We start from the raw sequence: 27,798 nt of genomic DNA, 5'->3' as shown, positions 1-27,798 counted from the left end.
CAAAAGCTTCTTTTGCGCCTAATGCATTGTATTGTTAATATTAATAGTTTTCCAAATTTTCATAGGTTTCTCACCTTTGTCAGTCTATACTGTCTTAAAAATTTGAAATAAACTATTGTACCGGAAGTTTTTTTTTGAGTATCTTCAACTGATTGCGCACCACTGCTTAACTTTAGCTGAACATATTCCGGTGGTCTTTAGTTGTAATAAAAAATTTTAACTAAAATAATATAGTATTGTGATAAATTATTTTTAAAATCGACCGAGAAACAATTTTTCAAAGTCGAACAGTGAAGTGCAGTACAAAAAGAGAAAATACAGCAACAAAAGTTCATAATTATTATGAGTGATAAACATAAAGTAGCAGGTTTTTTTTAGTTTCATGCATTCAAAAAGGCTGTCATAGATTTAACGTGTATGCTTATTATTAACTTACCTTATTTTACTGTTTTAATTTTGCCACATTTTTTATAATTGTATTCAATTTTCGTATTTCCTCTATTATGAAGGAACTCAATATTAATTTTCGGGTACCTATTTAGATGCAATACTATTAGAGAGTGCAAAACTAATAGAGGCTGCCATACTAATTTTCGAGCACTTTTTTAATAATGTTTGCCATTAAGTAATGACGCAATTTTATAACTTTCAACAACAAAATCCATTCCTATTTGGAACAATCTTGTCAAAAATATACCGGTATTTCTCTCCCCTATCAGTTTTCAAACTTTCTCGATCTCAATATTCCCCGGTATTAACTTTTATCCGCTGGTTCTCTTTGACTTCTAATTGATCTCTTCTACCACATTACCCTCTTTCTCCTTTCCCGTCCCAAACTCGAGACGTACTCTTTCTGGGTTAGTCTCGTTTTACCGTTTTATTTAACACTCAAAATTCAATTGTACAGTTGTAAATTGCATTAGTTATGTTAAATAAATAAATAAATAAAAATAAAACAAAAATCGGACCAAAATAACACATTTTAAGTCTACTACGCAAAAATTGTCCGAGTTGTATTTATATTTTACCAATTTTTACTTGTTCTACCAATTCTTTGAGAGTTTTCCTGATGTGCAAAACGATTTCAGAATGCAAATTGTGAACTCTCAAAAAATCAGACAAAAGTGAAGTTATGCGAAATTACTTTTTGAAGAGATAATGTTGATGCAATACTAATAGAGATGCAAGCCTACTAGAGGCGCCTTAAGGTAATTAGTAATAGAGGAAATGCGGTGAACTTTTTTGCTACACTTTGCTTTTTGAATTACCTACAATCAAATTGAAAGTTCGAAACCCTTCAATCTGATTTCCGTTAATCTCAATTCTTCCTGCTTGTTTCCCACCACCACCATCTACAACAACTCCGTGGGCGGCTAAATTATCGGTCGTTTGCATAATGTTATTCTTTATTCGCCGCCTGCCTTTAACACCTCTCTCGCTGCCTCAGTCAGATGTGTTATGTTCCTTGAAACGTCGGGCAGTGACAGAGAATGTATATTCTCACACCCGTGAGGCCAAAACGTACTTGTATCGATAAGAAAAAGTGTACACCGCGCAGTAGAGAACATACTACTTGGAACGAAAGATATCACTCTTCCTGCCAATCACTATTCATTACTATGCATTATCATAACCAATCTTCATCAGCACGGCAATGTTCTTTATATTGTTTTCTTTTCGTTTTGGTTTGTCTTCCATTGCCACAGCATCTGACCCTGTTTCTGATCCTGTTCTCTTTCCAAGAAGCAGTATTTACATATTTAGATATTTTTGAAAGATTGAACTAGTTCAGTGAGGGTTTAAAGAAAATGCAAACAAATTTGATGTAATCCTCAGGAAATTAGAACGCAAATAAAACACAAATGCTGCAATAGATTTGAAACTTTCCCGGAAGGATAATGATGCCCCATTCGCTTTGCATCATTGCTGCTTGTTTCGTCTAGAACGAGAATTTCTGTTTCCTACATTGGAACCAAACAGTACTAGTGACTTTTAAGATTACCTTCCTTTTTTATTGGATTTCATTAGAATAATACTTCCGGATTCTATATGTTTGTGCAAGTATGTTATGTAATGCTAATAAAGTTTTACTTACGAAATTAATCCTAGTCAATAGAATCTTGCCAGATGTAATGCGAATGTTTAAAATTTATTCATTTAAAAATTTATATGAATCTCGAATTGTTTCTTTTCATTCCTACAATTTCAGTTTATATGTCATAACAATTATGTGCTTTAAAAAGTATGCATTATTGTTTCTTTTCCGAATTTTCAAACACCATTGCATTGGGCATTTTTTGAATTGAATATTACACCTCAATAAAGACACATTTAGTTGTAATTCATGAAATTGTGAGCAAACTTTGCAATGTAAATACTATAACAAATAATTCTAAGCGAGGTCAGTAATTTTTGGAATAGGAAATTAACTGTTTTGAACTTTCTGTTATTTACCTGTATTATGCAATTTTCATGGTGTGGCAGTACGTTATTTAACTGCAGAAATAACCTCAACCTCTTTTTCTCAAGTATCTGATCACAAAACAAACATAAACAACTGGTCGTTTCTAGTTTAACAGTAGTGACTCACGCGAACAATCGACGCTGATACTTTATAAAAATGTAGCGGAATTTCAAATTTTCTATCACTGTTGTCAGAGTAGTTGTATCATTCCGTAAACTAGCCTCTTTGCGCTTCTGTCGAGAATTCGATGAACCAAACCGCCGTACTCAATGACGCCATTATTCAAATGATTTTACACCCTGCCGACCTCCGCCAACCAATCATTTCAAGCTTCACTATTATGCGATCACCCCATTCCTACCAACAGGCACTTTTTTCCTAGCTATTCCGTCTTCAAACGCATCGGTTTGCGCTCCCTAATGCCAATCGGCATTTTGTCATCAATCCCCTCAACTTCTTCATTTATGCGGTTGTACTCAAAATAGCTTCAAATTTTTATTTGGTAAAATTTCTATTTTCTGAAAATTTCTCTCTGATAGAGAGATTCGAACAAAACGAACATACCATAAACGTTTATTATGTGTTGGTCAACATGACGAAACCGATTCGTTTCCTCTTGAAACAAGAGAACGGCACTTTTATAGTTAAACGTTGTGGTCTCGGAAATTCGGGACAAAAGAATTGCGATGAATCGCCAATTCTAGTAGGTAATTTCATTTGAAAGAACTGAGAACAGTGTTTGAATTTCGGCAAATTAACTTTTTTTATTTTTTTTGTACATTGTCGAGTTAAACGTAACTAGATTTTTCTTAGCACTGCTAAATGTTTTTTTTTATATTTTTATTGGCGAAATTTCTATTTATTTTAGAGTTTTTAAAATTATTGGATTTTTTTGTAGTTAATAGTTCAATATGCCTAAGTATAATTCTAGAATTCACATGCAAAATGCAAAACCTCTTTAGAAACTTTCTTGCATAAATCGCAATTTATTATATATTTGTTTCCCTGACCAATTGACTAACTTTGACCGCACACGAAGATTATTTTATTTACTGCGGACGGCCCTTGGTCCACCGCCTACTATCCATTGCCCACAAACCTTTCGTAAACAATCGAGCTTTTCGGTAGGTGATAAGTGTCTCACATTCGGCTTGACGCTGCTTGACAAAATAATATCCTCTCTTGACTTGGGAGAATTGGGCTCCTGATTCTCTGATCTTTTTTCCTATGAGCCATGAGCACATCCAATGTTTTGATTGTTTTGTTTTCTATTCATTTTTGATCAGGAGCCACCACAATCTGCCCGCCCGATCGGTTTTCGGGCGCAATAAAGATCATTGTAATTTCCGGCTGGCGGCCGGAGTAGGTGCCAAACGCGGCCAAGGAAGAGGCCGTGCGCACACATCACACCGCCGCGCGATTAATTCGACTTCTTATCATAAACGAAACAATTTCCCTGTTCCGGAAAATGACGGCTCACCGAGAAATGACGGTTTTCACTTGCTCTTTGACGCAGCTGGAGCTTTCAAAGCTTCAATGTTTGGTATTATATCATTTCATGTTTATTCACAGTAAAATCTGTCAACTTTGTCCTTTTCATCAGATGCCATTCATTTCAACTTTGCAATTACTCGTCTTCTGGAATCATCTCTTACCGCCTCTGACATTTTCTCTTTTCTTCATATGATACTTCCACCCTTTTCCCTCGTCGTATCTCAATGGATGGAAGTAGGAAACGTAATTGCAACTGATGCGATTCGATTTTAGTATATAATTACCAGTCGCTAGTTGAACTTGAATCCGAAGTTCATTTGATTGATTGACAAGTTAGTAGTCTATCCGCTCCTAGGATCACTTTCTCCTCCACAGCAAAAATTACAATTCTCTATTCCTCTTTGCACAGCAGAAAACCGTGAGGGATGTTCTGCTTACTTCATTAGTCGTCGTCGGTCTTTTCTTTTTGAAATCCATGATTTATTCGATACTTGGGGTTCAAGAATGGCGAAAACGAAAATTTTATCGCCCCTTTCCATTTTCGTGATAATGATTTAAGCAATCGAGAGTTTTATTTATGACATACACTGTTTTCTTCCACCAAACACACTTTGTATATCATTCATTCGTTTACTGGTAGTGTTGTTATTGTCTATGTTCATCTTATTACCAGTCCTTACTTTTCTCCTTTTGTCACCTAATGTGGGCAACTGCAAATTTATATGATAAGATAGAAAAAACAAAGCGTCTCCGAACAAAATTTGTTTTGTTATCTATAGTTTAACGTTCATTATTCTTGTAGTGAACAAGATATAGACATTCGATATCGATGAAAAATATTAACCGATGTATGCATATGACTTACGATTTAAACGCAATCTTTTAAAGATATTATTAAAATGTGATTTTGATAATATTGTATATTTACCATTTCTAGTTAGACATTAAAAAGTTATGTAAGGTGAAAAATGATGGTAACATGCACTAGGATATTTTTTGGAAATATTGTACCCCTTGTCACACTTATTCAAAAAAAAAGCATTGCTGACTATGAGGTAGAACTAAAAACAGTGATTCTGTAATTTTTTTTCAATTACTAGATCTATCGAATCATGTTAAACATTAGGATTCGGACCTTTGATCCCAATTAATATAATTATTCAAAGTTTTTTTCTGTCTAAACGCCTTGGTTTTAAGCAAATTTATAGTCCAGCTGAAAAATAAATAGAAACTCATTAAAAAATTAGAAACGAGTACTGTATAGTAGCTCTGGCATAAAAAGAAAATAAGGTAAATTTAGATATGAAGATTTAAAATTAAAGCCTTTTTTCAATTTTTACACCATAATTAGTTTTAAAACATCATTTTCCACTCAGAGGTGTTCACTGTCACATTGAAGACTTCACAAATATTCTTTTTTTTTAACTATTTACTTTGTTCAGAACATATGTATTTTAAAATATCTAGAATTTCAAGTTGTTAATTCGTCTAAATTTCAGGTTTTGGCAACATCAGAACAATATTTCAATTTTCAATTTTTTCTAATATCAGTTTTTCCGACTGTCACTCAAAAATTCAAAAATCTCGTCATCTGACCCTGACCATATATACTAAATCAAACAACACCATGATCCACTTACCCGGATAACATGTTTTCCTTTTGTTTCAATTTTAAATTGTTTTTTTTGTCAATTTTGTTTCCCTCCATTGCTGGATTCGTCTTCAATTCACATCGGTCCATTGGCCAAATAATGACTAAATTTGCACTTGTGGTGCTGTACTGGCTAACAACGACAGATGTATTCATTTTTCTTGACAGATGGTCAACTGAACGTATAATATTTGAAATGTATCTTTTTGTTTCTCTTCTTTTTCTTATATTCGTTCAATTCACAGAGTTTATTGACATTACACGAAAAATGTATTTATGACACTTCTTCTCAGATTTTCTAGTATCTTTCATATCAAAACTAAAACCTGCTGTTTTATTTTACTTCCTGATTGTAACATCAGTTGTTTCAAGTTTAACGCCCCGCCTTTTTTCGAGAATAATTTTTATTTCCTTTCCAGATTCGAATGCCGACGTGGGTCGTCGTTATGTTGGCGGTCATCGCCGGCATTCTGGCCGTTCTGTTGATTCTCATCCTATTTTTCTGTATACGATCAAAAGACAAAAAGCAACCTCCATCCCCTGCCGAACCAAATAGAAGACTTCCGACTAGAGCGGAGAGCAGTAAGTTTCTGAAATTTCAGTGAGAGTTGAAATACAATTTTGTTTTCAGCAATTGGAATAAGGCCAAAGATTCCAAATCCCATTTACACCATAAACACCGCTAGTCCAGAGACACGAGGTACCAGTATTGCAGATACATTGACAACGAGAAAATGTAAGTATTTTATAATGACAAAAGTAGATAAAAGTTACATTTCCTGCAAAACCAAATAAGATTTGGATGTTTTGTTTACTGCTTTCGAAAACTTTATGTTTTAAGGGACCCAGTTAAAAAAGGTAATTATGGATTTCGTTTGTTTCCAAAGTTTCCAAAGATTTTTGAATTGAAAGAACATAACGTGTGGATAGAAAACTTTTTGGGGAACAAAAGCCATCAGTACCAATAAAAGGGTAGTTGCTGTATTTGAAATAGTTTATATCTTCCAAAAAGTGAATTTTATTTAACATGTTAAAAAATAATGGAGGGTCATTGAAAACACTTCGAAGTATCGCTACTACACAAGTGCCTAAATAGTTATAGCTTCTCGTAATCTTTTCTATTAGTCTTGCATCATCTAATAGTTGTTCACCCGTACGAGCCAATCAAAAATCTGCCAAGCGGTACCAATCGTATCAATTGAATTGGTTTGCCAAATTTACTAGACTGCAGATATTTTCACTGCCATCTTTGTCAAAATCAATAAGCATCGTTCAAACCATCGCACTACATTTCTTCGCAGGGAATTAAAATAAAGAATATTTCGATTGTTTCAGTATCTCAAATGTTTGACTCCAAGAAAAGATTTTCTACGGCTTTTTCCCACAGATCTGCATATTTCGACTTTGAGAACTCTCCATTGCCAAGACACAAGGTGCAAAACAAAAACGTTTTCATAATAATTAACAGTTTTTAAGGAATACCTTGACTTCAATGATATCGAGAATATGGTGCCAATGAAGAAACAAGTGACAACGCCGGACCGTCCTAGCATTGATTTTCTGAACGAAATTCATGGTGAGCGGTTATTGTGGCAAGACACTTTTTCTATGGGACGACAAGTTAATCAATATGTAGTAACAACGCAAAACTATGAACTAGTTAAATGAAAAGTTAAAGTTTTAATTCATATAGTTACTCAGACATACTCTGGATAAGCAATACTTATTGAGCCTTTAATATTAAGCTTTTTTTAATTTCATAGATGCAAAATAATAGTGTACGTCAGTCAGTACGTAATTAAACCTTTCTAATCATTAGCAAATTACTTTTTTGTTTTACGTTCGTGTTGACCGCGCAGCCGACAAAAATCCAGGTCAACATTGAGCTATTCACTTATTTAAAAAGTGTCTCTCTATATGTGCTAATCACAGTTTTGGGAGTACTACGGTGTTAAAATGCATACTTGTTGCTTTTTCAAAACTGCAGTTGCGCCATACTTGTGATTAACAACGGAAGTCAACTAGTTTATACATACATATGTTTATTCATACGTTTGAATACAATTTTTCATAGTTTCAGAATCACATGCAAAAACCAAAGAGAGCAAAACGAACGACGACAAAAAGACACAAAAGCCTAACGACAAACGAGCAGCGGTCCAACAAGTATTCGCCGAAGAAGAACATCCATCTTTCAATCAGAATACTAGACCTATATTTGCAAACTAATTTTTATTCAATGAGAAAACTGTCATCATCATGACTCTCAATTTCTCCAAAACTCATAACATCGGGTTATCGATTTCTCTCCTCATACGCATTCTCCGTCCCGCTGAAATTTGATGACTAAGTATTCATTATACATATGTTCCGCGTGACTCCTTTTTTTGCTGACTGTTTAGCTTTAGATTATCCTTTAACTTTAAAATGCACTTAACCCGCTCTCCAAAATTCTAAATAAAACACCCAAAAATACTTTAGTTCATTCATTCCGGGTTTTGAGCATCAAAATTCAAACATTTGCAAGTTCTATTTGCAAGATTTTTGTAACTTTCGTTTTGTTTAAATGCAACTTCAATTGCATCAATTATCTGTATCAATGACCTTTTAATTTGAATCGAATTCCGCACGAAGTGCACTACCCAATCTTACGTGTTTATTCACCCGTTTCATGTTTTGTCTCCCATATTTATTTTGGTGTATTTCTTTAATTTTGGATATTCAGTTTAAATTTGAACATAATAAAAATGAATGATTTATACAATATTGTTTTATCTCTGGAGGGTTTTCTGGAAATTACATATTCAATTCCTTTCTGAAGAATGAAACTTTAGTTACAGACCAATTCTATGATACTGAAATGACCACATATCACAATAAAAAATTTTCGAGCCAAAAAAGCGGATAAACTCAATTTTGACCTACTTTCGGAAAGTGTTGAATCAAAAAAATGTTTTATGTTTTAATTACGTTCGAAATTGTCATATTACGACATTTTAGTGGTTCAAAGTCTGAATATGCGACAGTGCTCTGGATATCTCTAAATGGGGCGCAAGTCCCCGCTCTTTGATTTGAAATTTAAAAAATTACTCAATTTTCCATAAAACTTATCATGATATTCAGCAATTCTCAACAAAACTATTCGAATATTTTTATAGGTGAAAAATAATTGTATTTTTTTCAATTATGATTTCTTCTCACTAGTTTTGATGTTTTTGTTCAATATTTACAACAATCATAAGATGACAGAAACAAAATGTTCCAGAAAAAACTAACACAAGTTGTTCTATGCCCGAGCTTCGTCTCTTCATGACCCATATAATCATTTTAGATTCATTGATAATGAAGAGACACAAATTACTGATAACTGAGTTGCCAGTTTTCCTTGCTCGCTCGCTTGACAATGGTTGCAATCTCTCTGTTTAAGTGAGTTTTTGATTTTTTCAAATATCAATTTCATAAAATTGTTTGATTGCAGGCCAGAAGACGAAAAAGCTCCAATTAGCCATGTAGAACATCATCCTCTTGCAGGAAATCATTGCTCAGAACATGCATGCAGAGAACAAAAACGATTCAATCTGTAAGCTTTTTCAAAAATGTTATAATCAATAATTTTTCTTGTTACAGACAGAAAAGACACTTGGTACTTTTTACCATTTGGCTAATGTTTATTATTTTTGTTGTGCCTCTGTTGTAAGTTCCTCACAGGTTTGTAACGTATTAATTAGGATTGATTATAGTACAAAACTTCAAGCGGAAAAAGTGAGTCGTAGAGCACATACCAACGAAAGAGGGATTCAAAATATTGCCAAAGAGTACATTGCTTACACCGAGAAGTAAGAATACCCTGAATAGTTTTAATTTAAAACTAGTATCATTTCAGATTCGACAAAAGCTATGCCACCAGTCAAGAGTCATTGAAACGATTAAATGCATATTACAACACCGATGAAAACATTGCCAATTGGAACATCCAAAATGAACATGGATCAGCTGAATATGGTCACAACGACATGTCGGACTGGACAGATGAGGAATTCGAGAAGACCCTTCTACCAAAATCGTTCTACAAAAGACTCCACAAAGAGGCTGAATTCATCGAGCCAATTCCAGAATCCTTGACAGCGAAGAAGGGAGAAAGCAGCTCCCCATTCCCAGACTTTTTCGACTGGAGAGACAAAAATGTTATCACCCCTGTCAAGGCACAAGGTCAGTGTGGAAGTTGCTGGGCCTTCGCTTCTACCGCCACTGTCGAGGCAGCATGGGCTATCGCACACGGTGAGAAGAGAAACTTGTCGGAGCAGACCCTTCTTGATTGCGACTTGGTTGATAACGCATGCGACGGAGGAGACGAGGACAAGGCATTCAGGTTTGTATTGAAAATTAAGAGAGTACGAGAGCCAAAATTTATGAGATAATTCTTGAGTTCCAATAATCAATTTTTCAGATACATTCATCGCAATGGACTTGCAAATGCAGTCGATCTTCCATATGTAGCTCATCGCCAAAATGGTTGTGCAGTCAACGATCACTGGAATACAACCAGAATTAAGGCAGCTTACTTCCTTCATCATGACGAGGATTCTATCATTAACTGGCTAGTGAATTTCGGGCCTGTGAATATTGGTAAGATAGATAATTGCGTGTTTTCGTATTTTTTATGTCTGTGATAGAATAAGTAAGTCAAAAATTAAAAAAAAAAAAGGACTTGTAATATTTTTTTTTCTGCACACATAATGTAGATGTCCATAATAATATCTGAAAAAAAAACAATATTCCAGGAATGGCGGTTATTCAGCCTATGAGAGCATACAAAGGAGGAGTTTTCACACCATCCGAATATGCATGCAAGAACGAGGTATACTACTTTTTCTTTGTCTTTTTTCTTATCAGAATATTATACAATTTTTCATTCTATAGAATTTACTAATCAGTATGCAACTTGATAGGTAATCGGACTGCATGCACTTCTCATCACTGGTTACGGAACAAGCAAGACTGGTGAAAAATACTGGATTGTGAAGAACAGTTGGGGAAACACTTGGGGAGTTGAACATGGTTACATCTACTTTGCACGTGGTATCAATGCGTGCGGAATTGAAGACGAGCCAATTGGAATTCTTGCTTAATTTGTGGTTTAATTCTTAACATTTCCCTTGTTAGTTTTTGAGTGTTGTTTGTATCTGAAAATTCGTTTTCTCGCAAAATTCCCTTTTACTCTGATCGCGTTTTTTTCTTGCGTTTTTCTCTTATGATGAATCTTCTTCAGTTGCCATATTACAATTTACTGTAACTGGAAAAAAGGTGCTAGAAAAAAAAATGCTCTAACGCATCCATTATGCGAAACTTGGCACATCAAACTCGATACAATGTTAGACTCTCAACTGGGGTTTCAGCTGAATTATTGTATTGGCTATGAATTCAACCGAATTTTAGTTCTTAGATACCTGTGGTGCTATAAGTTTTAAAATAGCCGAGGGATTAATGACTATGTATCGGAGCCAGAATTTTAATAGTACTTTATTGACAACTGCTTTAGTCTTAATGGGTTAGTTATGCAGACGGTTCCTACACGCCACATCTCACTGATGTTCTCTGTAACCCTGATGTAATTTTGTGTTTTATCAAGTAATTTTGTTTTTTATCAATGATTGAGTTTGTGGAATATCCGCACAAACTTTCAGATTCTGTAGATTTGGAATACTAAATAACCCTTGGCATTTCATTCAAATTTAGTGAAACATATACATACGACGTACTCGATGTCGATGGATTACTTTTAAAAAACGCAGAAATTATTTCATCCAATCAATTTCATAACAGTTTCCTATTTCCGTTCGTCAAGACTATCGGGGCAGTTGAGGCACTTTCTCAGAGATTGACGCGATAGCGCCTGGTAAATGGAAGGGGAAGGAATAAATAGAATTGAATGGTTTTGATGCATATCTATGCATATTTCGAGAATAATATGCCTTGTTCACTCACCGACTGGATTCCTTGTCTCAACTTCATCCGTTGTTCTTTTCTCCCTTGTTTCCCTTTTCAAGAGCATACAAAGCTTGGTTGACTAACTTGATGTTCTCTTCTCATCAAAAGGCCACTACCACAAACGCTTTTGAGAAAGGATAGTAGATGATGGACATTATAGGAAGTCATCTAGTAGTCGTAACCGAAGCCAATTCATCAGATTTATAGGTGTTTTCTCATCATTTGTTCTGTTTTCTTTTTGGTGATGGTGTTCTTACTAGATTTATTATTATGTGATTAAACTATGCTTTTTTTTAATTTTGTATTTTTCCAGATTTTGTTCATGAATTTTATTCTTGCGGTATTTGCAATAATTCTTTTGGTGAGTTTTATCAACTAATTTGATAGATGAAACTATTTTTTTTTGTTTCTAAATCTCCTGTAAGGAATATATCCTCGTAATATTAAAGTAACAACCCATGTTTTTTTTTCAATATTCAACCATATTTCTAAACTTTGACTTGAATGGGAATTTTTTATTGAAAAAGGTTGGCATTTCAAAATTTCTTTTTTTTTTGTAAAAACATAATTATATAATTCTTAGCATTTATTCAAAACATTTTTTCAGCAAGCCGTCCGGGGTGAAATAGACAATGCAATTGTTGGCGATCCCTCTGTAGAATGTGGAGATGATTTTTTTGAGGTAAACATTTATCATTCATGCTCTTGTGTTGGAAACTTCATTATTAAGGTAAAATTCGATACTCGAACAACTTTCCACGGGCTGGCTTTTGTGCAAAACCATTTGGATAACCCTGATTGTCGAAGTTTTGCATCGAAAACTGATTCTGCAAAAAACAGTAGCTTACGGCTGACATTCGATCAGTGCGCAATTGAAAAAAGACATTCGGTAAGTGAATTCGAGTGGATTTCCGGTTCCTGGTGGTCATGTTTCGAACAGTGGGTTATCTTGATGTCCGATCCCAATAGAAATTTATTAGAGAATCGGAAAAATACAGATACTTTAAAAAATTTTACTTTAAAAATTTACACATTTGTTCCTATTTTTCAAGTTTAAAAAGATTGTTTCACTGTAAAGTTTTATCAAGTTGACTAGAAGCATTGAAAATTTTTTGTCCTCCATATTGTCTATGTATAAATAAACAAAAAAATCTTCAATATACTTAAAAACAAAATATGTGTTATGAAAATAAAATTCGGAAAAAAATTGGAGATCCAGAGAAAATCGAGCAAAAACATTTTGGGGATATCTCCTACCCATAAGTGCCCATAGGAATTTTAAGAGAATCCATTAAAAGTATAATGCAAATTTAATTTTATTCATTGAGCTTTCACATTTTAGAAATAACAAAGCTGTTTATTCACAAAATTCACAAACATGAAATGAAAGCGTGGAATTTACAATACATAGTGGAAATAGTTAGGAAGTTAAATAAGATAATTAGGATAAATCATCAAGTAGACGACATTGTTTAGTTTGGCATTGGTGGCCATCCTCCTTGTCCGCCACCTCCGTAAGGTTGTCCACCATAACCTCCTTGCTGTCCTCCCATTGGTTGTTGTGGTCCTCCTTGGTAGGATCCGTATCCACCACCACCTCCCATGTTTCCTCCTCCCATGTTGCCTCCATAGCCACCACCTCCGTATCCACCATCTCCACCGCCTCCTCCTCCCATTCCGTAGCCGCCTCCCATATCACCACCTCCTCCGTATCCGCCACCTCCGTAGCCACCATATCCGCCGTCACCACCTCCTCCTGTAATAAAACATTTTAAGCAAAGAACAAGACCAAAATATGCAAGTTTACTTACCGTATCCTCCTCCCATGTCTCCGCCACCTCCATAGCCGCCTCCTCCCATGTCACCTCCGCCACCATATCCTCCTCCCATATCACCACCTCCACCGTATCCTCCACCACCATATCCTCCCATGTCACCGCCGCCTCCTGGAATTTTGAGAAAATATAATACAACACAGTTTGAAGCTTACCGTATCCACCACCTCCTCCCCAGTCTTGACCGAGAGCAATGAGAGCGCAAGTTGAGAGAATGAGAACAGAACGACGCATCTAAATTTTTAAACTATACATTCATACCTAGAAGTGTTCATCAAGACTAAACAACAACCACAAATAATAATTGTCAAACTGTGAAAATAGGAAAATGAGATGAATTGATGATGGCATCTTATCAAATGCTCGGCTTATATAATCGGTGAGAAGAGCCGGCTCACGAACGGTCTTAGCGGGGCGGTCGATCATAAAGAACCGGACATTGTTGAGCAAACGATCCGGCAGAATATAGAGGGAGAGAGTGAGAGGTAGGCTTCCACTGTTATTTATCAACATATCAATTGCAATCGGGGAAAATGTGGAGGGAACTGATGAAAAACTGATATGTGGACAACTTTTTGACGGGCGAACTGTTAGTACCGGAATTTAAGCTCCGGTTATGGAGGTGTTAGCTGAAAGATTTTTTGCGAGTGTTCTAGTTTCCCGAAAACTTGTCTTGTAGTTTTAATACATTCTTCAGCTTTCTTAAACAAATTTTTTCATCAAAGACAGACTGCATAGGATCTTAGGATCTTATCTTCAATCACTGAATCTATGGCGTATTCCTATGCACAATAATAATGATATTAGGTACTTGTGTATTACATATATTTTAAAAATTAATTGTTTAACTTATGAAATAAAAACGTGTGGAATGCTTTTGTTCCTAAGCTAACAATTCTTTTGTTCCTTTTGTTCCTAAGCTAACAATTCCTAAGCTTAACGAGAAAAAATGCGTATCACGTTTAATTTTTAAAATGGCGGGGATATAATTCACAAGTTTCTAATATTACACAATAAGTACATTACGTTGCTTCTTGTTGTGATAGGCGTTGAAAAATTAAAAAAAAGCACCAAAAATAATATAAAAACATTTCAGACATCGCCTCGCGGTCTCTTTCTCTCAACAAATGTAGTCGTGGCCTTCAATCCAGAATTCCTTACAAAAAACGATCGCGTGTTCAAGGTGCAATGTTTTTACATGGAAATGGAGCGTCGAATTCAAAAAGTGATTCAGATTTCGTGAGTTGTTAATGTTTAATGTTTTTGTAATTGATACATATTCCTTTCATTTTCAAATTTTTTTTTAATGAATGCATAATTTGATTTTGTTTAGTATGCCTCCACCTACAATGCACTCAAAGCAGCTTAACATGCCAGTCTGTAAATATGAGGTGTTGGATGGATCGCCAACTGGCCCACCTGTTTATTTTGCAACTGTCGGTCAGATGGTCAGTTCTAGAGATGCTGATAAATACAAACAAAAGCACACTACAACAATCATAGATCAAAAAGAAACCAATTTCAATCACCCGGTTTTTAGGTATATCACAAATGGACATGCGACACGGAGCACGAAAACACGTTCTGTATGCTTGTTCACTCGTGTTTCGTTGATGATGGAAACGGTCAAAGAGTACAGCTTTTAAACGACAAAGGGTGTGATATCAATGAATAGAGTCCAATAAGCTCAATCTCTATATTTCAGATGCGCTCTCGACAAATACCTCCTCACAAATCTTGAGTATCCCACAGACCTGATGGCGGGAAGGGAAGCCCACGTATACAAATATGCCGATAGAGATAACATGTATTTTGATTGTCAAATTTCGATCACAGTCAAAGAGCCTGGTCTTGACTATTGTGATGTAAGTTTGAAAAGACGGGAAACCAAAAACGTACAAGGAAGTAAGAAAACCACTGAAACCAAACCATAGAACAGCATACAAACTATAACTTTTGAAAGATTAAAGTGAAAAGTTAACTGTTCAGGTGCCATCATGCCCAGATCCACCGAGAAGAAGAAGATCCAACACACTACCAGCTCCCGACGATAATATTACTGCAATAGCTGCTCATATTGAATATGAAGGTTCTTCAGAAATGGTTTTAATAGAGTTAAGATGAGAATATTTTCAGACTCTGAGATAATAAGCGATTACATCATCCCCAACGATGACATCATCTCGCTGAATTGGTTGCAAAGGAATTTTGATATGAGAATTGTAAGATTGATTCAGAACAATATTTAAAAAAAAAACTTCATTATCAACTAGGAAAATTTGGATAGCCTTATAGGTGTTATGGGAGTTACCTAAAATATATCCGAGTCGTTATCAAATTTTATTGTTTTTTCCCTCAGATTTGGCAACAGAAACTGATAATTGATACAAAAACAGCGAGTTTCATAATGAGAACATAATTATTTAAATGGCAACATGCTTGCGGCAGTGCGAGACACCGTTGAAGCACGTGTTTTAGTAAAACAATTTACCTTTTAGCTAATTAAAATTTTTCAGAGCGAACTTTGCATGACAGCTATTGGGACAACACTTCTCGTTTTCCTCAACGCGTTCTTGTTTATAATCTCCTTGGTTTCTATCGTGCATGTGTGCTGTTTTCGAACGTCCCCAAAACTTGAGAAGACCAAGTCAACAATGTTATAATTTCCGTTATAATCACTTATTTTATTTATTCACACTATTCTACGTTTAATAACTTCTAATATAAGTGCAATGCTACTTCTTTGAGACTCATCTTTGAGTCTTTGAGACTCGCTTCGTTTACTGTATTATTTTTAGATAAATCTTTGGTTTATTTTATCCTTTCTTTTTTTTCTTCTTCTTTTCATACAAGTTTAGATGTCATTGAAAACGTGGTAAATATCATTGAAACGTGCGCAGAAGTAATCAAATAATTGAAACCAGTTTCCAAAATAATGTTTATTTTGTCATGGAGTTGTCATCAAGCTTGATTATTTGATTTTATCACTGCATGTCGGACTTCAAAATGTTCAGATCGTTAACAATTTCGTTGAAATTTGATAAGCTTATCTGAATATGTTTTTGGTAGACTAATCTAAGAAACACTGCTCTTTCTTCTCCATTAATTTCAATTTTGTGCACGTGAAGTAACACGTGAAAACTTCATGGTCGTATAGGTGCCACTATAGTTTCCGAGGATCGAAAATAAATGTCCTCGCAAATGGGAGACAACTGGCTACATCGCTAACACTACACTACACAGTGGCTAAATGTTATTTTAAAAATCACCCCATTGCCAGTTTAGTATAAAAGGTGTCATTAAAATCTAGGGTATTTCCTTATTCAAAGATCGACAATCCTTGTTGGGATATGTCAATCTGTTTACTTCCGGAATTTCCCGAAACGTGACAAAATGGTGATTCCATTAGGCCATTGTGATCACAGTTTCACACGGAAGTTATTCTATTGTGATGAATTTGAATATAAACGTACAGTATCCGGGTAAGCAACATCAGAAACGTTTGAGTGGGTTAGCTCGTCACTAAAAGCCAAATCCCCTAAATTCTTTCATCATATTTTTAAAAATCGTCTTATTTTTTAACTTAAATCAATCGATATGGATAGAAAAACAGTAAGTTTCTATTAACATTTAGGTATAATTTGAACAATTAATAGCTGGTATCCAAAAGGAAAATCTGTCGTGCTTTGGTGGAGGTTGGTGTTAAGGTTGCAATAATTCGGTAGCCCACAAACATTGCTAGTTTAGCCTAATTAATTTTAGAGAGTAGTTATTTAGATAACTTATTTGGTCAAAGTGATGAGCCATGAACTTCACTATTGTGTAGAAACATTATATGTTTTTGTGGACGTAATGTACGATAAGATTATTGGTAACATTTTAGTTAGTTGAGAACAGTTTTTAATGTTCTAGGTTTTTCTACCATACTTTTCAAACACAACTTAAATTTTCAGAAAATGTGGTTTTACACTAATTTTCAACAACTTTTTTGTGTGATTTGGAGAATAAAATTACCAACTTTCATGTTCACAAAAATTTAATAACATTAAGAAGAAGATAATTAAAATTGAGATAAAGCTCTGTTACAACGAACTTCTCAACCCCCGCATCCGCTCTAATTTCTTCTCTCTTGCAATCCGTCCCAATTCAGCTGCCATTCACGTGCTCGGTTCGTGGGGTGTTTCCTCGTCGAAAGCGACCTCCTCACCCCACCATTCTGCACCGCTCTCCTCTTTCTTTCCTATGCTTTCTTGCAAAGTGTCTGCGCAAAACCGTTCTTTTTCGCCTCGTTGTCTTTGTTAGTCATCACTGAGATTTCATCATCCTTGATAATAGTTTGACATTAAAGAAGAAATAGCAATGCCTGATGGTGTGTGGTGTGTTTTGATAGGTTTTGATCGGCTAAAAAACTGAAAATATTTATAGTTCACACGCGTTCGGTTTTTTGAATTCTATTTCTTTTCTTAAATTCATGTAGGTTTCACCACGTGACGCTCTGAACACTAAAGCGGAAATTTGTATCATCGGAAGAGAAGACACTTTACCCAACAGCTGGTGGGGTGATCATCGCAAAAACGCATTTCCTCGATAGTACGTTATCAATCGTCGCCATTTTTCTTGTCTTTCACCATTGACTGCCTATCATACCATTGCCGCATTTTTAAATCAAGTTCATTCGCAGGCTTGACTTTTCTTTTTTTGTCATTTATGACGCAATTGTTTCCCACTTTTAGTAGTGGTACGCTTTTGAATGTATATCACTCAAACATTTTGCAGCTCACCGCTCGTCATCCGCCTAGCGGAATGGCTTCGACGTCTGCCACACTCGATGTTCTGGAGACAAGCAAAAAATGTTTGGCTGGAAGTGCCGCAGCTGCAATTAGCAAGACTACTACAGCACCATTTGATCGTGTCAAGCTCGTTCTTCAGGTATGGAATTTACAATAGAGAGGCTTGTTGAAATACAAAAAAAAATAAATTCATTTTTCAAATTTTCAGCTTCAAAGACAAAGCGAGTTTGCCATGGCTGAGTACAATGGCATTCGGGATTGTATTTCCAAAATCAGACTGGAACAGGTATGGTCAATTCAGCTCTAACAAACCATCATTATTTCTAAGTTACAGGGTGCAATGGCACTGTGGAGAGGAAATGGAGCGGGTGTTGCTAGATGTCTACCAAACCATACTCTCAATTTTGCTTTCCGTGACATTTACAGAAATACACTATTGAAAAATGTTGATCGGAATGAAAGTTTTGGAAAATTTTTGGCTGGTGAGTCAACATGGGTCCTATCAATTTACTGATTTTGAAAATTTTTAGGTACATTTGTTTCGGGTGGTCTTGGTGGAGCAACTACTTTATTCATGCTTTATCCATTTGACTTTGCAAGAACCAGACTGGCGTTAGACGTCAAAAAAGATGGATCCAGAAAATACAAAGGAATGGTAGACTGCCTTAAGAAAATTAAAGCCAGCGAAGGAGTTGCCTCGTGGTATAAGTGAGTGTTCAAAAAGTTAAAACATTATTATTTTGGTTTATTTCAGAGGATTATCATCAGCTCTTCAGTTTGTGATAGCTTCTCGAGCAATTTTCTTTGGAATCTTCGACAGTATCAGAACAAGTGTAGAAGATCCAAAATCCTTAAATTTCGCTGCATGCTGGGCTATTGCTCAAATCTCAATAACAACAAGCGGAATGGTATGCTATCCTTTGGATACAGTACGACGCAGTATGATGATGCAATCGGGTAAACAAATTAAACAATATACGAGTACAAAAGACTGCTGGAAAACGCTTTATAAGTACGTTGTTCAAAAACTCCCGATTTAATTTTATTTTCTGAATTTCAGAAAAGATGGTATCAATGGATTTTATCGCGGTGCCCTGACAAATTCGCTCCGGTCTACAGGTGGAGCTTTGATCATCACTTTCTACTACGAGTTCTCAAAGTACATGTAAAATGGTTACAATAATAAATTTTCGCACTTCTAATCTGGTTTATGAACGTCATTACGATTTAAAATCAATTATTTTCATAAAGTTGTTTGGTTGTTGCGTTAAATAATGGAATTCATTGAAAGGTGGAATAGTGTCAGTAAAGATTTTGTCTGAATAAAATTACAATAAACCAAAATGAATGCAACTGATTTTTATTTTTTTTAATTTTCAATTAATGTTTTGATTAAATATGAAGTTAGAAAATTGCCATTTTTGAGAAATTTGTGGTGATGTTGCATGTTTTTAAAACTTTGAATATAATTTTTCAAAACGACTAGCGCACAACGTGCGCTATCCCTTCGGGAGTGGGGATAGGGTTAGTTCGCTCTAAGGTATCAGCAAGGTAGCTGGCGCAGGTTCTCGGCTTCGCCTCAAACATGTGTTGGGGTTAAGTGTGTTCACCTTGAAATTCAGAATATATTCTAAGGATTTGTTTCTAACTTAAAATTATGAAGAATTATTTAGCGGCTCCGGCGCTGAGTTTTCAGTTTCTCTAAGATTAAAGAAACATTCTAAGGAGTTGTTTCACATTGAAATATTCTTTAAAATTATTTAGCGCCTTCGGCGCTGAGTTGAATTTTCTCTATGATTAGAAAAATATTCTAAGCAGTTGTTTTAAATTCAAAAACTCTTATGAGTTATCAGCGCCTTCGGCGCTGAATTTTCAAAGTTTCTAAAAGTAAGAAACATACTGAGGAGTTGTTTCTAATTTAAAACTTTGAAGACTTATTTAGCGCCTTCGGCGCTGATTTGAACTTTTTCTGAGATTGATGAAATGTTCTAAGGAGTTGTTTCACATTTAAAATTTTGAATAATTATTTATCGCCTTCGGCGCTGAGATTCCAAAGTTTCTAAAAGAGAGAAATATGCCAAGGAGTTTTTTCAAGTTCAAAAATTCTAATTTTCTAATTTTCTAATTTCTAAAATTCTAATTTGATAGAATAAACTATTTTCTCTCAGAAAATGTAAAAACATAAAAGATATTTACTTTGGTGAGGAGATGAAATTTTCGTTTTTTTTTTAATTTTTGTTTTTGTCATAACTTTTTCATTTTTAAAGCTGGAAAAAATTTCCACTAAAATTTTTTGAACTTTACATTTTCGAATTTAGAGTCAAATTCCGAGTCTATTAAAAAAAACAGAATTAAAATTAATCTTAAACAAACCAATTTACAAACGCCCAAAGTTGAAAAATAAAAAATCAAAAAAAGTCAGTAACTTTCTTCTCGGTCGACTATCTCTGTGATGTATGACTCGAATGTCAAAAAATTGTTTCTCTCTCGCCTAAGAAGTCTTCAAGGTTTCATTATTTTTTATCAGAATCAGAATAGCTCAAACGACGGCAAAGTTATGAGAAGGACGCTTTTGGATAAAAAACTACAGTAACCCTACCGTATACCACCTACAGTACCCCTACAGTACCTTAGCATCAACTCCTAATCGAATACCTCTTCAAAAACAAAAAAGAAAAAAAATAACACTCTGTGGGGGTCGAACCAAGGCAACGCTGCTAACATTATTTTTTTCCTATTATATTTAAAAATTTTTCCAAAATTTGCAAATTTTCGACTTTTTCACATGTTTCGAGGTAGATATGTATTAAACTGTTTTGAAAAACAAAATCTACGTCTAAATTTGCATATGGATGTCAAAAACCTAACAGAAATGTTAACGATAAACATGTTTTCCATACGATTTTCAAAATGTAGAGCTATTTCAGCTATAAATTCCAAATTACTATAACCTTGCTCGCAGTTAATCAAATTGAAAAAACTAAAAAATTTTAACAATCCCAAACATACAGCTACCATATCAAAAATGTTTTGTACCATCACCTTCAACACTGTGCAAAAAAAGCGACACGACACGCGAAAAACGCGTTTTTTTGGTGTTTTACTCAACTTTTCTTCTAAAAGACATGAACAAATTACATAACCATTCAGATAATAAGATAGAGCAAATATTTTTGCATGTTCTGAAAAAAAGAAAATCAAAAAATATGCAGGAACAGCAAAGTTAGAGACAAAAGTGTGCGCCCAGTTTTCGAACGGTGGTTTTGCGACACGCAAAACGGAGGTTTATGCTCTTTCCGGTTTTAATATAGGAAGAAGGCAGAAAAAATACCGAAATTTAGATGAAATTTCAAATTTCATTTTTAGCACATTTGAGAATGCTTTCATTATGAAGAAAAATAACTGTTGTCATAAATTTAAACAACTATCTACACCAGTATTAACATTTTCATGGATAATGGAAAATAAAATTCAAAATTCAAAACATATTTTGATACTTTTGTAAAATTTGCATATCTATGTAGAAATTTTTTTGAAATAATTATATGAAACAGTGTGTTCAGGATAAAAGCATACCAAATTAAAATAAAATTATATGTACTCGTGAAAGACAATTGAAGTGAAAAAGAGCTAAAAAATCAATTAACTTGCGATTGAGGATGTGTGGCAATTAGCAGCGGCTAAAAATCGAATTAGTAATTATACGGTTTTTCACCGAATTGGTGAGATTGCAGTGCATAAAACGTCATTACTTCAAATTTGAGTTGTGTATTTTGATGTATAGTAGAGGAAGGAAGTATTCGCTTAATTTAAACAAATTAGTATAGTTAGATGCAATTCTAGTAATTAATAAAGATAATTCGAGAAAAAAAACAGGCACCTGTTTCAAGATGATCACAAAAACACAATAAATCGTGAGAAAACAAAGATCAAAGTACGATGTAGTGCCGTGTACCCTGTACTCAGTGGCCCGCTTGTCTCTTATTATCGCGCGTCTTGCCTCTTTTCCTCCCGTTACTACTACCCTTTCGACCGCTTTGTTACCCGCACTACTAACCTATCGATTTTGTGCTGTGGACAGTTTTCAACTAGATAATATTCGAATTGTGATTATTGAATTGGTTCGCGGTCTTTTTATCAGAAAACTTTTTTGTCAAATTCCGCAATCATTCCGAGTTTAAATGTTGCCGTTTCTTCGGCGGAAAATAAAAAAAAATAGATTAAGAATAATAATTATAAATTTTTCTTGTCAAGTTTGATGAATGATATCCCAACGAAAATAAAATGTCAGGTACTTATCAACCGGTGTTTACGTCCCATCACTTCTTCTTCTCGCTGTCCATTTCTCTCTTTTTTGTCTTGTCCTACATCGCCCGCTAAGATTTCGGTTTTCCCTCGTTTTTGCCGTTTTTTTTCCAATTGAATTTTAGGATGATTTTCCTCGTGTTTTGGTTTCTCATTTTATTACTTATTTTCTTGGCGGTCACTGGAAAAACTCTCGGACTTCGCGAGTATTATGTCAACACTTTGGTTTATATCTTTGAGGTATGTTTTTCTTAAAATTTAAATATCGTGAGGATTGAAATTTCTAACCAAAAAAGAAATAAACTTTCAGTTGCTTTGATTTTAAAAAAAGTGTAATTAACCCTCAGAAATATTTAGTTGTTTATACTAAGCTAATTTCAGTTTTTTAGAAATTTAGAAATATAATATGTATACTTTAAGTTTCAAATTCAGGTTTCAAAAATCGGTTTCATATTACTTAATCATTTTATTTATATAAAATAAGGTTAAAAATTTGTTTGAGTAAATAATGAGAAGAAAAGTGGTAATCTGAAAATGTTCAATATTGAAAAAAATCTTCATTTTTCAATAATTTATGTTTATAATTAAAAAAAAACATTATTTTTATAATAATTATCATATACATTTATTTTGATTTATTGTATGAGACAGTACTAAAATGCAAATTGAATTTTTTGATTATTGAGCGAAAACCAAAGATTCATCGATACATTATGTAACAATTTTTTCTACTGATAACACAAGAAATTTACAGTGGGGAGCTACTCTGAACGAGCAATATGAGGAGGAAGAAGGTTCCGTCGAAGAAGATATGCCCGAAGATTTTCAACACAAGAAACCAAGGCGATCATCATCTGCGTCAGATCTCGGTTTATTCAAATTTATAAATATAAAATCAATTGAAATCAGGATTTCAGGTATCATAAATCGCGAGAAATCTGACATCATCGACGCGAAATTGCATGAGACCAATGTACCGGAAGCAAAACAAACAACTGTCAGTGTACTTGTTGATGACACTCTTGATTTCATTACGGTTAGTTAAAGATAAAACCTTCGGGGTTTTGAGTAAATGAAATTGCAGGCTGGCATGGAAGCAGTCATCGAGGATCAAGTAACCAACAGATTTTCAGCAGCACAGCTTCCGTCATGGAATTTATTGAGTCGTACCAAATACTCATTTCATTTTTTCAAGTAAAATACAATTCAGATAATAAAATTTACGTTTTTTTTTTCAGCTGGCAACTAACATTGCTATGGATCGCCGGATTCATGTTTCGATACTACGTATTGGTTCCCTGCAGGATTGCACTTTTTGGTATTGCTATTGTGCTCATGATTGTTTCAACTTCCATCATCGGATTAGTTCCAAATGCAAAGTAAGAATTAAAAATATAAATTCAGTGATGAAATTTTGTAATGACAATAGTCTGACCTAACGTTCCAGATTACAGAATCAAATAACACGCATTTTTCAAAAAATATAAACTGGGAATAGAGAAAACCCCTTTTTTTAAATTAAATACGTTATCTAACATTTAAAGATCACTGTAATGTGTGTTCATTTCGGTTGAGGTTGGTCCAAATTGTCTCACTATGAAACGTAACAAATAAATATTATTTTAAAAGCTTTTTTGCAAAGTGTCATAAAACCATTCCAAATAAAAAAAACGTGCATTGAACTGTCACGAATACCAGCGGCAACAGTTGGTATCGATTGTAAATGAATTATTTTATATATCAGAATGCTTAAATGTTTATCTTTTTTTTTTTGATACGATGGGCTAATTTAAGTTTGTTTTTAAACTTTACGATTATTTGTTTCGAAAGAAATATACAGTAAAATAATCGATGCGGAATGCTCACTAAGTCCAGAATATGTTCCGCATAGTTTTTTCGACAAAAATTGGCAGTCAACTTGTAGAAAAAATAGTAATATGTTTTATTTTTCAGAGTGCGTAAGTTCCTGAACAGAAGATGCATGCTCATGTGCATGAGAATTTACTCCCGAGCATTCTCCAGTGTCATTCGTTTCCACGACAAAGAAAATCGTGCTAACAAAGGTGGAATCTGTGTTGCCAATCACACTTCCCCCATTGACGTGATGGTCCTTTCGTGTGATAATTGCTACGCTATGATTGGTCAGAAGCAAGCTGGATTCCTTGGGTTTTTGCAAACTACCCTCAGCCGTTCAGAACATCACATTTGGTTTGAGAGAGGAGAAGCTGGAGATAGAGCAAAAGTAATGGACAGGTAAGTGAATGAATTATTAAGTAGAATAAACTTCTGAAAATTCAATTCCAGAATGCGAGAACACGTGAACGATGAGAACAAGCTCCCAATCATTATCTTTCCCGAAGGAACTTGTATCAATAACACATCCGTAATGATGTTCAAGAAAGGATCATTCGAAATTGGATCAACAATTTATCCCATCGCAGTTAAGTACGATACTCGACTTACTGATGCTTTCTGGAACAGCAGTGCCCAGTCGTATGGTAGATATCTGTGGAGTATGATGACATCATGGGCAATTATCTGCGACGTATGGTACTTACCAGCAATGACCAGAGGTGAAAACGAAGATTCTATCTCGTTTGCAAAAAGAGTGAAAAGAGCGATTGCGAAGAAAGGAGGCCTAATCGACTTGGAATGGGATGGAGCATTGAAGAGAGAAAGGGTAAGTTATTTGGTATTCTGAAAAATTGAGTGTGAAATTTTTTAATACGATCTGATTTTTTTCAAATTTAGCTTGTTCTTTCAAGTAATAAGCTCTAAAATTTTTTCAGTCCACAAAGCTTTGCAAAAATTGTTTGAATACGTTTTCAATAGCCCCTGTACTATGTACATGGTTAACTATTCATTATCAAAATATGTTTTTCTCCTTCTACCTTTAAGATAACTGTGATCTTGTAGATATAAACGCTTGAAGTGTTTATGTTTTACACATAATCGTTGAATAATCTTTAAAAACTCCTAATTCAGTCTGCCAAAATGTGTATTTCAGGTGTCGAGTAAGCTTGTGACACTCCAGCAAAAACTGTATTTTGAACGATTAGCTCGGACAACTACTCTGAACGCCATGTTGGAAGAAAAAAGCAGCGACATTTTAAACATCATGCAAGGAATCTCTGAAGAAGAGCGAGATGAATTGCTCAAGCAAATTGACGAGCAAGACGACGAAGAAGAAATGATCCGAAAGATCTCATCGTTGAAACCAAAATTTAAAATTGGTGACCACGACGCTGACGAGCACATTAAGTCTGACTAAACGAGTATTTTTTTTTTAGTTTTTTGATGTACAAAACTAGCCAATTTTTTGTATCAGATCTTTTATTGATTGTTTACGTTTGAACGGTTCCATTTGCCAAATGAAAATGCCATTTTCGAATACGAATACTTGATTTATTTTTAATAAAATCGCAAACTAGAACGTGTAAATTTAGATGAACCCTTTCGAGATTCTATCGAATCGTTTCATGAAAGTCTCAATATGATTCATAGGCTTTATTTTTAGATTATCTTTTAGATTATTTCAAATTTTAGATTATTTCAAATTTCAATCACGGATAACTCACTGTTATAAAATAGTCAGTTTTTACTGATGTTGAAGTATTCATACTTGTAAATGGTAACCTAACCAATTGATTAGTAATTTTGTGATTTTATGAAAAATTAGAAAACGTGCGCCAATCTCTGGACTTGGTGAGCATTCCGCACCCTCTCTGGCCGCGTAATCTAAAACAACGTACATAAGAAGTAGGAAGTGAAACTACTAAAAATCAACGAAACTGTTCGGTTGTTTAGAAAATTGTTGTAAGTTTCCGTTAGTGTTCATTTTTTGTTAAGATTTTGGTGAACAATGACTGGAGAGCAGTCATTACCTCCATATCAATTAAAAATAAAAACAGTCGCAGTTCGACAACTTTCCCAGAGCGTTAGCAAATTTTTATTGCTCTGACATTTACGCGCGGGGGCCCTGAGCCCATAAACGTGCGAATTGAATGATCGATGCATTCAATTTGACCAGTTGGGTACAGTTTTGTCTCTTGTGAACAAAAAATAATTTTCAACCCTACATGCATTTTCTTTTAAATTAAAATGGCTGAATCTTTAGATACCTTTTTTGTTTTTCTATGTACTGAGGCGCCACAAGTTGTGTGGACTCTTCTTCTTCACAGTGAAACAAAAGATGCCGCATTTGATTCTGCAAGCTGTGAGCTTTTGAATACATATTGTGAATACTCCAGAAAATCTATTAGAAACTTTGAATTGAGCCAAGAAGAAGATTTAATGAATCGATGTCAAGAGCAAATCGATGAGCATTTACCGACACCACTTGATATGGTGTAAGTTCGATTTCTTTAAAATAATTTGAAGTATTAAAAAATTATGGTCAAACCTTATAGCAACCTATTTCAACGCATATCCAATTCAATTTATCCTGGAATTTTTTCAGTAATATATTGTTCTCCGAAGAGATAAAACAATTCCAACATATGTCTTCAACTATTGCATATTATAAATCCGTTGGATGTGATTCAGCTGAAAAGAAAACTGTTTATGAAACTCCAGCACGCGAATGTCCAATTCTTCAACGCCTTACGGAAACATCGGAGCGACTAAATGTTTTATCGACTACTACATGGGTCTTCTCCCAGCGTCATATTTTAGTTTCGATAACTGGGATGATTTTGGTTCAAGCCCAGCATGGAACTACTCGGTCAAAGTCGGTGATTCGAAAAAGCCGGAAGAGTCATCTCCGTTTCCAGGGTCAAGAGCCGTTTAATCATTTGAAGATATTGATAGGTGAGACATTTGGTTGGAAGAAAAGTTTTCTTAACATCGGCGGCCACGTTGCGCGTCACAAAAAACTTGATATTGTGTAATGCTGAAATACTAATTAGGTATAAAAAAACAAAACTGACTATTCTCCACGTTTTTTTTAAAGGCCGACTAATAAACAATTCTAATTTTGTAACAAGTAGCCGAAATTATGCGAATTAAGCTCACAGTGTCCAAGATATATTTTTTAAAAGTTCAGGATGAAAAAAATTGTAGATTGATCACATATAATCATTATCGCTTTTTTCTTATGTAGGTTTATTATCAATTTAATTTTGATCTAAGCAAACGTTTAAAAAAAATTCATAAATAAGCAGGGTGGTCGTTTTTTTGTTACATATCACCAGACGAATGTTCATTCCGACCCCTACCTGAAAAGTGTTGGAAAATGCAGGGAAAAAATAATTGAATGCGCAACAACATTTT

The 27,798-nt window shown here is 34.6% G+C and overlaps 6 protein-coding genes and 2 non-coding genes across 11 annotated transcripts; 6 read left to right on the top strand and 2 right to left on the bottom strand.

The window, feature by feature from the left end:
* Positions 1 to 4,930: 4,930 nt before the first annotated feature.
* Positions 4,931 to 4,951, top strand: 21ur-12224. The gene has a single exon (NR_071963.1).
* Positions 4,952 to 6,028: 1,077 nt separating this feature from the next.
* On the top strand, positions 6,029 to 8,377 carry R07E3.7 (uncharacterized protein). Its single transcript, NM_077336.8, has 5 exons — positions 6,029 to 6,191; positions 6,241 to 6,345; positions 6,945 to 7,042; positions 7,086 to 7,185; positions 7,690 to 8,377. The coding sequence occupies exons 1-5, from the start codon at positions 6,035 to 6,037 to the stop codon at positions 7,836 to 7,838; spliced, it is 609 nt and encodes a 202-aa protein (NP_509737.2). The 5' UTR covers positions 6,029 to 6,034; the 3' UTR covers positions 7,839 to 8,377.
* Positions 8,378 to 8,947: 570 nt separating this feature from the next.
* Positions 8,948 to 10,892, top strand: R07E3.1 (the record flags this gene model as incomplete). Of its 2 annotated transcripts, NM_001047815.6 has the most annotated exons (8): positions 8,948 to 9,035; positions 9,088 to 9,189; positions 9,237 to 9,302; positions 9,350 to 9,445; positions 9,493 to 9,978; positions 10,057 to 10,235; positions 10,391 to 10,467; positions 10,559 to 10,892. In NM_001047815.6, 8 exons carry the CDS (start codon positions 9,013 to 9,015, stop codon positions 10,736 to 10,738), a joined length of 1,209 nt encoding a protein of 402 aa, NP_001041280.1. The 2 variants fall into 2 exon arrangements, with proteins under 2 accessions (NP_001041280.1, NP_001041281.1); NM_001047816.5 differs by lacking the exons at positions 8,948 to 9,035; positions 9,088 to 9,189 and having other exon boundaries at positions 9,274 to 9,302; positions 10,559 to 10,738.
* A 1,016-nt stretch (positions 10,893 to 11,908) lies between these two features.
* On the top strand, positions 11,909 to 16,251 carry cut-5 (Cuticlin-5; the record flags this gene model as incomplete). Of its 2 annotated transcripts, NM_001270170.4 has the most annotated exons (10): positions 11,909 to 11,958; positions 12,205 to 12,279; positions 12,328 to 12,486; positions 14,529 to 14,671; positions 14,766 to 14,880; positions 14,973 to 15,088; positions 15,138 to 15,297; positions 15,422 to 15,521; positions 15,569 to 15,654; positions 15,949 to 16,249. In NM_001270170.4, 10 exons carry the CDS (start codon positions 11,920 to 11,922, stop codon positions 16,093 to 16,095), a joined length of 1,140 nt encoding a protein of 379 aa, NP_001257099.1. In that variant the 3' UTR covers positions 16,096 to 16,249. The 2 variants fall into 2 exon arrangements, with proteins under 2 accessions (NP_001257099.1, NP_001257100.1); NM_001270171.3 differs by having other exon boundaries at positions 11,920 to 11,958; positions 12,205 to 12,486; positions 15,949 to 16,251.
* On the bottom strand, positions 12,941 to 13,671 carry idpa-3 (Glycine Rich Secreted Protein). Its single transcript, NM_077334.5, has 3 exons — positions 13,588 to 13,671; positions 13,409 to 13,543; positions 12,941 to 13,353 (listed from the first exon to the last, which is right to left on the bottom strand). The coding sequence occupies exons 1-3, from the start codon at positions 13,664 to 13,666 to the stop codon at positions 13,070 to 13,072; spliced, it is 498 nt and encodes a 165-aa protein (NP_509735.2). The 5' UTR covers positions 13,667 to 13,671; the 3' UTR covers positions 12,941 to 13,069.
* On the bottom strand, positions 14,671 to 14,808 carry R07E3.9. Its single transcript, NR_071962.1, has one exon. It is a non-coding gene; the product is annotated as an Unclassified non-coding RNA R07E3.9 (non-coding RNA).
* A 1,957-nt stretch (positions 16,252 to 18,208) lies between the features above and the next one.
* On the top strand, positions 18,209 to 19,562 carry R07E3.4 (ADP/ATP translocase). Its single transcript, NM_077332.7, has 6 exons — positions 18,209 to 18,361; positions 18,431 to 18,508; positions 18,557 to 18,704; positions 18,753 to 18,930; positions 18,977 to 19,234; positions 19,283 to 19,562. Exons 1-6 carry the CDS (start codon positions 18,236 to 18,238, stop codon positions 19,389 to 19,391), a joined length of 897 nt encoding a protein of 298 aa, NP_509733.1. The 5' UTR covers positions 18,209 to 18,235; the 3' UTR covers positions 19,392 to 19,562.
* Positions 19,563 to 22,652: 3,090 nt separating this feature from the next.
* On the top strand, positions 22,653 to 25,946 carry acl-5 (Phospholipid/glycerol acyltransferase domain-containing protein; the record flags this gene model as incomplete). 2 transcript variants are annotated; one of them, NM_001047817.4, is made up of 8 exons in its annotated part: positions 22,653 to 22,767; positions 23,282 to 23,396; positions 23,445 to 23,563; positions 23,612 to 23,721; positions 23,766 to 23,906; positions 24,481 to 24,780; positions 24,832 to 25,207; positions 25,535 to 25,946. In NM_001047817.4, the coding sequence occupies 8 exons, from the start codon at positions 22,654 to 22,656 to the stop codon at positions 25,796 to 25,798; spliced, it is 1,539 nt and encodes a 512-aa protein (NP_001041282.1). The 2 variants fall into 2 exon arrangements, with proteins under 2 accessions (NP_001041282.1, NP_001041283.1); NM_001047818.4 differs by lacking the exon at positions 22,653 to 22,767 and having other exon boundaries at positions 23,339 to 23,396; positions 25,535 to 25,798.
* Positions 25,947 to 27,798: the final 1,852 nt, after the last annotated feature.

Source organism: Caenorhabditis elegans, chromosome X, assembly GCF_000002985.6.
Source record: "Caenorhabditis elegans chromosome X".
NCBI lineage: Eukaryota > Metazoa > Nematoda > Chromadorea > Rhabditida > Rhabditidae > Caenorhabditis > Caenorhabditis elegans.
Note: the sequence above shows the minus strand (reverse complement) of the source record. Positions and strands in the feature narration are given on the sequence as shown.

Coding starts and splice junctions, on each gene's coding strand:
- R07E3.7 (NM_077336.8), top strand. CDS start 6,035: ATGCCGACGTGGGTCGTCGTTATGTTGGCGGTCATCGCCGGCATTCTG. Junction 7,043..7,085: donor CTCCATTGCCAAGACACAAG/GTGCAAAACAAA, acceptor ACAGTTTTTAAG/GAATACCTTGACTTCAATGA. Junction 7,186..7,689: donor TTTTCTGAACGAAATTCATG/GTGAGCGGTTAT, acceptor TCATAGTTTCAG/AATCACATGCAAAAACCAAA.
- idpa-3 (NM_077334.5), bottom strand. CDS start 13,666: ATGCGTCGTTCTGTTCTCATTCTCTCAACTTGCGCTCTCATTGCTCTC. Junction 13,544..13,587: donor GGGAGGAGGTGGTGGATACG/GTAAGCTTCAAA, acceptor TCAAAATTCCAG/GAGGCGGCGGTGACATGGGA. Junction 13,354..13,408: donor AGACATGGGAGGAGGATACG/GTAAGTAAACTT, acceptor GTTTTATTACAG/GAGGAGGTGGTGACGGCGGA.
- R07E3.4 (NM_077332.7), top strand. CDS start 18,236: ATGGCTTCGACGTCTGCCACACTCGATGTTCTGGAGACAAGCAAAAAA. Junction 18,509..18,556: donor CCAAAATCAGACTGGAACAG/GTATGGTCAATT, acceptor TCTAAGTTACAG/GGTGCAATGGCACTGTGGAG. Junction 18,931..18,976: donor GGAGTTGCCTCGTGGTATAA/GTGAGTGTTCAA, acceptor GGTTTATTTCAG/AGGATTATCATCAGCTCTTC.